The sequence below is a fragment of the Trachymyrmex septentrionalis genome, unplaced genomic scaffold (genome assembly GCF_001594115.1).
Source record: "Trachymyrmex septentrionalis isolate Tsep2-gDNA-1 unplaced genomic scaffold, Tsep1.0 scaffold334, whole genome shotgun sequence".
NCBI lineage: Eukaryota > Metazoa > Arthropoda > Insecta > Hymenoptera > Formicidae > Trachymyrmex > Trachymyrmex septentrionalis.
This window is the reverse complement of record NW_017305499.1, coordinates 196530-205138: the sequence shown is the minus strand read 5'-3', so window position 1 is coordinate 205138 and position 8609 is coordinate 196530. Positions and strand designations below refer to the sequence as shown.

The 8609-nt window shown below is 28.2% G+C and overlaps 2 protein-coding genes across 10 annotated transcripts in view; one reads left to right on the top strand and one right to left on the bottom strand.

Annotated features, from left to right (window-relative positions):
- LOC108750221 (Niemann-Pick C1 protein) overlaps positions 1-1724 on the top strand; it is a 25036-nt gene extending 23312 nt beyond the window's left edge. For 2 of the 5 annotated variants that reach the window (XR_001939418.1, XM_018489544.1), the window contains exon 20: positions 75-151. Coding sequence is in view for 3 of the 5 variants with exons in the window: in XM_018489544.1 (XP_018345046.1) it covers positions 75-80 (6 nt within the window). In the remaining 2 variants the exon portion in view is untranslated. Of the gene's footprint in view, positions 1-74 lie in introns of all 5 variants that reach the window. The other 3 variants (XM_018489545.1, XM_018489542.1, XM_018489543.1) reach the window with 2 other exon arrangements.
- A 2940-nt stretch (positions 1725-4664) lies between these two features.
- Positions 4665-8609, bottom strand: part of LOC108750224 (sarcoplasmic calcium-binding protein 1) — a 6319-nt gene continuing 2374 nt past the window's right edge. For 2 of the 5 annotated variants that reach the window (XM_018489550.1, XM_018489551.1), the window contains exons 4-5: positions 8476-8579; positions 7708-8057 (exon numbers count right to left, since the gene is read on the bottom strand). In XM_018489550.1, the coding sequence (XP_018345052.1) occupies positions 7929-8057; positions 8476-8579 (233 nt within the window). In that variant the 3' untranslated portion in view covers positions 7708-7928. Of the gene's footprint in view, positions 4869-7705; positions 8058-8475; positions 8580-8609 lie in introns of those variants that run through there. The other 3 variants (XM_018489548.1, XM_018489546.1, XM_018489547.1) reach the window with 3 other exon arrangements.

Here is an 8609-nt window from a genome sequence, read left to right as displayed (position 1 = left end):
AGATGATTGTGCTGGAAGGGGTGGAGATTTAAAGCACACTAAAGCAGCTCTTATGTTTTTTTTTTTTTTTTCAGGCGTGATGTCGCGCCGAAGGCGTGGAAGAGCCCACGAATTCGCGAGCGGAAGCGAAATTAGGCGTCACAAACGTGACAAGCCGGATTCTCCTCTACTCCAAAACGACAACCAACAATGCGCGTCCACTTCCTACGCCAGTGTGAACTCCATTGATGTGACTGATCACCATGTAACATTCTAACGAAGAATTTATCATTGCCGATTTAATCGAATGCAATTTTTGTACTTAGAAGGACTGAAATTAATCTACTAAATAAGTTATCAATAAAATCTGTTATCTTGAGCGGAAAGAGATTCACAAATCATCTCTCTTCTTCGAAATACAGAAAATTTAATATGAATTATTTCTACAAATTCTTCGAGACTGGTGAACATGTCCATCTACGTTCATATCTGGCATTATATTTTAGCGGTAAATAAATTTGTATAATTCTAGGTCTTCGTCATTTTTAATATATTTATTTCAAGAAAGGTTTTCTTTTTTTTTTTTTAACTTAATATTAGATTCTCTCACAGACTGTATTCGAAATTAAATTATATTTCGCAATCGCGAACGCTTAATCACACGCGCGATCGATTTTATGTAGAATATAATTGATCTAGAACGAAGAATTTTTGTTTTTCTTACTACTTATTAAGCAAATTTGTCGATAATAGTATAAAAAAACGTGACGGATATATAAAATGCATTTTCCTATTTTTAATGCATTTCGCAATTGTGACATGAATCCTTTTTCTGATATCGATATTCAGTTATCACTTATGTAGATATAATATAAAGAATTCGTTCACATGATATGAGTTTTTGACTATACCGATAATTTCACTGAATCGGTGCAAATCAATCTAAATCTGAACGATTTGTTTTACCGAATCCCGTATATGGTTTGTAGTGACAAAACCGAGTGTTCGACTCGGTAATATTCTCGCATACGATAATTGTATCGTGTAAACGCTCCTATATAAAAAATGTATTGCCACTGTAGACAAAAAACTGATCCGGCAGAACGACCGATTCAGCAAATAACCGTATTGTGTGAATAAGTAAGCTCTAAAGGTATTGACAGTTGAGAAATAAATCTAAATCTAAGAAGTTGGTATTTCTAAAAAATGGTTTATTTTAGCAATAATATCAAAAATACTGAACTCCAGGATTTATAGTTAGAATTATAATAAACTCTTTGTTAGCACACAGTGAGTGAATTCGCATCAGCATGTTTTATAGCTATACACATATAATTAGTTTTGAAACGAATTCTATAGTTTAAATTGAAATAAGAATGATTGGACATTAAAGATGGCTCGAAGTTTGTTTGATGGCGCCGAAATATTTATTAATTTTATTATACATTACTAAATAACCCTCTTATAACACAGTACTCTGAAAACACAGTTTCGATATATGGTGCAAAAATTGCCACAATCCTATAACACGATATTCTTGTAACACAATTTCCATATAGCTTAATAAACTTGGATAACTCTTATATTTGGCACAAAATATGTTTTCATCACACTGTTTTTATTGACATAAAGGAAATTTCCCTTATACGACATTACAAGAACACGATTTCGACACGGAACGAAATTAACCGTCGATTACAAGTATATAAAGACTCTTATTATCAAATAAAAATAAATCTAAGTAATGGGCATATAAGAATCAAAAATCAATAAAACTTGATTATAAAAACATATACATATAATAATACAGGTTCTCGATATCATTCCTCTAAAAATCTTGATGGTATAACATAAAATATCTCAGAATAATAAAATATCTCGATGACTTAATCAAACAATAATTACATGTTTCGGCTTCTTGATCGAGCCATCTTCAGATTTAATATAATTGCAGTCGTAATCCGCAGTAGACGAAACGATAATATCAAGTAAAGATAAGTTAAATTACAATCTCCGATAGGTTGTACGTTGACAGACAGAAATTGTTCCCAAACAGTTGATCGACTGAATGTTAAAATTTCAATGAATCTGAATAATATGAGAAAATTGAGAACAATCCAATCTATACAAATGTCAATCAAAATAAAACTCACATCGTACTGATTACATCGTCACAATCCAGAAGATGTTCCTAGAATATAATTGTTTTGATACATAAGAGATAGGACGAACGAGTCGAGTAGCGCGAGGATCTTTACTGAAGTCGTTAGGCGGTTTAAAGAATCGACAGAAGTAATTTGGAAATAATATTGTTTTGAGAAATGTCGATAACAGGATTTTTGTTAAGAATGGGGATTCCGCACAACGAAGACTCTGAGAAACGAGATTAATGAAAGGCAGGGTTGGCAAAAGATGTTTTCTTTTTTTTAAAGAACAATACATTACGTGTTTTTTAATTGTAATACTTATTTTTAATGCTTTTATACATGCTTTAAACTACTTGTATATTATAAAAAACATTTAAAACATGTTAAAAACATTAATTAAGTATGTTTTAAACAGTTTAAATTATGTTTAAAACATGATTTTTTATCAACCCTGACGGAGAGTCATTTGCGAGTATTCGTAAAGTTTGAACGCATAGTAAAGTTTATCTTTAATTATTGAATTGTCACTCTAAGGGACTAATACAATTCTAATATCACCTCTGACATTACATCGCTTAAGTGAAGTTTATTCCGCACAAGTTTTTCCTTTAAGAAAAAAAAAATAATAAATTACAGGTGTGAATTCGCACCTGTGTGCTACGAAAAATCGTGAAAGATGTGTGCAAATGAAGAATTAAATCAGTCAACTAAATATTTATAATTAAGTAAATTATTCTTATGCCGTCCACATTTAAAATAAAATATAAAAGTTAAGTGAAATTAAATAAACACATAAATCGATATTGATATTCTCAAAAACGAATGATATTCAAATGATATCTATATCAGGAATCAAGTTTTCAAGTCTTACAATTCATAAGTTTCATGGTGAAATCATTCATCAAAGTCCATTTAATTTGAATCTTATCGAATTATTCATCTTACATCAATACATCTAAAATTATTCTAATTAAACTTTTTATATGATTATCTTTAGCTCTAGTATGTAAGAATTTCGTTAATGAATGTTTGATAGTAAGAAATCACAGAATTTACTACATACTGATCATTGGTATGATTACGAGAGTGATTATTAGAGTGATTATTAGAGTGTATATTTCGGCATGAATGGTATGAATGTTATGAATCTTCACCATGTTACTTATGGATTGAATTTTCGTTGTGAAATGTATAATTATCAGTATTGTCGATTAGATTTGAGTACGTTTTGTCTACTTCTTAAGTAAATATTGTCTTGCTTTGCCAAGTTCCAAATTTATAACATTAAGATATTAAATTAAGGCCAGTTAATAATGAGAGTAATAGTTTTTGTTCCCTTGTCACTAGCTTACTATGGATCAATGGGGTACATTATGTCTATATTTAAATCTTTTTCACATTATTTTATTACATAGCAAATTATTTTTTGAAAAAAATCCTCAGTTCGCATATCTAATTTTTTGTCTATTTCATACGATTATTAAATTTTCAGACAATATAAATTATCTGACAAGGAGAGGCTCCTCTTTGTTGTTCTCATTATATATTATAAATACTTATTATATTTGCCGAGTCGGCATTCTACGGTCTGCACCGTAGTTTAACACTTTGACTAAGCCATGGTAAATCGTTGATGCCCGTATTCCTAATAATATTATATACTGATATACGCATACAGGGATCTATATTTAATTACTGAAGGTATCTAAGGCCCATTCGAAAGAATGGCTTTACAAATATTGATTTTATAGTCTTCTTTAATATCGCTGCAAGTTTGATCAATATTGATAAAGACTAAAGAGGAGCTTCTTGTGAGAAACGTATTAAAGACATGTATTAAATCTTTAAAATATTCTTTTAAATATCGTTTTATGTTTTTGATTTAGTTGATTAAACTTTATATTATTTATATATAATTATTCAAGAAATAACTTCTTTGCTGTTGCTTTTTATAAAACACTCCTCTAACGCTATAATGCAGAGAGCTAGGTAAGAATTTTTGTGATTAGAATTAATAGATATTGGGGAAAAAAACAGACTAGTAATCTGTGCACATGAAACTACACATGGAAAATTGTATCGTACTTTGCTATAACGAAAAATGTATGTTTTTTCATAAAAGAATAAAGCAATAAGATTTGAGAAGTAAAATCTATAAATGTATACACTTATTTGAATGACTGAAATAAATTAGACTTATTGTAAAAATTACGAAGTGATAAATTATCTCGGCAGAAGTGTCATTGCTTCAAATTAAACGGGGAAATGATCGTCGATAGGATTAAAATATTATCATAAAATGAGGATTAAATGCATGAAATTTCTTTTACCTTACACGAACAAGAGTAAATTACATAGAACAAATAATACTAAATATCAGAACACTTAGAATATCACGTAATACAGTTTATATATTAATTCATATTTAGAATATCTAAGTTCATTATTGCTGCATGTAATAAGAAATTAAAAGCACTATGGGTAAACTTACTTTATTTTTAATAATTAGATTATTTGTATACTATAGTTATATATACCATATAAGATCAAATATGAACAAGACTTTTATATAATTACAAATCAGCATTAATAGATGTGTTTACATTAAGTTAGAGGTGGGGGTATCTGTTTCACGCCTTACATAGTTATGACCTCGCGGCAGTTGCTTCTATTCAGTCATGCGGTTCAATCAAAGTATCGAGTGCTGTTGCGTACTATACCTTCGATAGTCTCTTCTCCGAACTGTACACGTAGTTTACGCAAAATTTCAATATTTTAACATTTTTGTTCGAAAAAAAACTTGAACAACATGCTGCACAATAGTACTTATTATTATTTATTTTAATATCGTAATAAGCCTCTATACTGTAAAAAATTATTGACTGACAATTCAGATAAAAGTGATTAAAGATTTTTTACAGTCACATTGTCTGAATTTGCGGATAGATTGTCTGAATTTTTAGCAAGTTATATAAATATTTCTTGATTTCGCCTAAATACTTAGTAGTTATTTTTGCCTTAATTTTTAGTTAATAGTTTAAATATATCTATTTTAAATAAATATTCAGATATTCAAATTTGAATTTCTATCTACTTGTTAAGTCTGTCTTTTTATTGCTGAATTACTGCACTAATTCAGACATTCTGAATTTACTTCTTTCTTTTGTAGATAAATAAAGATAAAATGCAACCAGTTCAGGAATAAGGAACAAACTTAATGACGAGTGAATAAAAATTCAAATGTCCGAATACTTAGATATTTAGAACAAAAACTATTGAATGAGTTATGGCTGTTTCAAAAATTTCTATAAAAATAATGTTCTCATGATAAGTATTTTACCTGATCATTGCTTCGCTCAAAATAATTAAAATTTCTACTTTTTTAATAAAATTTTATTAAATTGTTTACAATTAGTTTTTAGTAAGAGAATAATATTGAAGAGACCGATTAACGAAAGCAGAAAAATCGCAGAGAACATTCACGCATCGGATCATAAAACCATAGTCTATCTGAAATTTTAAATAGTTGTTGCTTTCAAACATGTCATTTTATTTTTTAGATACCAATTCTAAATATCTCGAACAGATGCGCCATTCTTAACTTTCAGAGAAACTTCTCTTATAATTAACTGAGTATCTAAAATTACTTTTCAGGCATTCTAATCTAAAAATTCAGATAAAAATGTGTTGTATTTTTAGGCAATTTAAAAAAATATATTCAATGTAAATACATCTACCAACATTGATTTGTATTTACACACAAAAAGTCTTTTTCATATTTAAATCATCCTCGTACATATAGAAACCGTGAAAGAATTGTGATTTTGTGTGATCCTTAGTAAGCAAAAATCTCAAAGGAACAAAATATGTATGTTGTTATTAATCCTAGGAATCAATTGGTTTAAAATATGCTTGTTGTATTATATTTGTAATTAAAACTAATTGAGAGAATCGTAAAATATGTATTTAAGTATGTTTTTCTTTGATAAACTTCATACTCTCACATTAAGTTGAAACAAATATATTCTATTATTCCAAAGAAATTTGATCACTAATTAGTCGTGAATTTATTATGATTTAGCCAAATATTTAGAATAGAGTAAGGTTTTCGTTGAATATGGAAAAGAATAGGAATATTACATTTAATTGCTAGGTTCTCAATACGGGGTAGATTTGCCAACTTTATTTACTAGTGCGCTTGTGGCTGTAAGTTCTCTATATCTAAAATACGACTCTTTCGCTCGATATGTAACAAATTTTGCAACAGTGTCTTGTTTGTGTATAATATACATAACAAGAATTAGCAGATAAATTACTAACAATATGTTCTTTAATGTGCTTCTCGATTGAAAGAATCTCACGGATTTGAACGTTTTATATCGAGTAACTTTTATATTACTTGTCAAGCAGTCTGTACCATTATGAAAGAAAGGATCGCTAGATACAAAGTTGTTAATATTTCTCGCGTTGTTATTGCGATATATGTACTTGCGTGCAGATAAATGTATAAGACATGAAAAAGAGAGGCTGCGTTAAATCATTAAATGTTACAAATCATATACATAAATATATGTCGTAAAATGTACAAATTTACTATATTGGCAGACATATGCGTGTGTTCGATATACGTATGAAGTGATACCTTTCGTTAAATTTAATATATACCGTACTCCATTTGAGAAGTTACTAAATAAATGATCTTCAATTTATACTGCACCATGTATATGACAAAATGCATATCATAGCTTCGATATAAGTAAGAAGTATTGTGAAAAAAATGAAAAAATATAAGCGTCAAATTAAATTGTAATGACGAATAAACTGAAAAAAAGAAGAAAAGAAAACTAATCGTAAGAGAAATATCTCAAATAGCATACAAAGCGTACTGTGTTGTCACATAAATACAAATAAATTTTCTCCTGTTTGTGCTATATACTTAACTGCATTATATTATTTCGTTTAATTATATTTCGGGGAATCTGTCTGTGTGTGTGGCAATTAACATTTTTGTATTGTTCTTACACATATACAATATCGGTCAAAAATTTGTGAATGCACTAGGAGTAAATGTAAAAAATCAAAATTAATTAAAAAGTAAACAAATAATAAATTAGGCAAATGGGAATCAATGTTAAATAATGCGTTATACAAATTGTTATACAAATTGTTTATATACATATACAAAATTTTTTAATAACTTAAAAAAGACATATCTATCTTCAAATTTCCACTCAAAAATAATTTTATTTTAATTCAAATAGTGTCTTTTTGTTGCAACTCAAATATCAAAAATATTTAACATAAAGAACTTGGCGCTGCTAGAGAAAAATATATTTATATACATTATATATACACGTACCGTTATTATATTAAAAATATTGTATACTTTAACTGCCAAGTTTTTTGCGTTATATTTTTGACGTTTAAATAAAATTATTAAAACAAAAGATACTACGACTTGGATTGAAATAAAATTATCTTTGGGTGGAAATTCGAAAATATACATATATTATTTGGATTAAATTAAATTAGGTTATATAATGTAAATTTTATTTTAATTAGCACAATTTTGTGATATAATTTTTTAAATGAAATTTAAAACTATTGCCGCTTGAATTGAAATAAGAAGACCCTTGAATAAGAATAAGAAGATACATATCACTTGGGTTTTATTTTTTTTTAATTATGTATAACAGTTATTTTTCGAGGAGCGCATATGGCTTGGAGCCTTTTTTATCTTTTTTTTTTTAAAAAGGTAACTTTTTATAGTAAAGATTGACATTGCTTTGACGAGTATTTCAGTTATGACTCTTGTCCTATTGGCCCAAAGAGATAGATTGCTGGACAATTGTCATCAGGGTTACCGAGAAATTGCGCATATAATTCTTGATAACGTGATAAGTTCAATCCACCGCGTCTTCTATCATCATCCTGTTAACGTAATGAAGTACTGCTTTAAAACAATCGTTCTTTTAATTTTTAGTTAATACATGCACATCTCATGAAAAAGTATACGGTTATATTAAATCTCAGAATTTTGAATAATTGCATGGAATAGAGATAAAATAAGTATTTTAATGAAATAACAATTGCAGTAGCATAATTTTTTTATTATTGCGTATCTTTTTTATTTCCAATAAAATAAAAAATCATCTATCTTTTATTGGAATGTACTTGACTTAATACATTTTAAAAATTGTCGCCCAGTGAATACAAATTATACCGCTTTATAGCATTAGTTCTTTAAAGTAACAGAAATTGATTATTCATAAAATTTAAGAGAGTAAAAAAAGAAGTTTGATGGAGTTTTTATTCTTATTTTATTAAATAGTCAAATTACTTCACTTACGTTTAAAAGACTTTGATAAGCTTTATCAAGGATGTCTACATTATCTACAGCAATCCTTGAAGCACAATCATATCGAAATTCTTCAGCCCCAATTACGCCGTCCTCTGGAACAGACATTAAAAATTATTTTACAT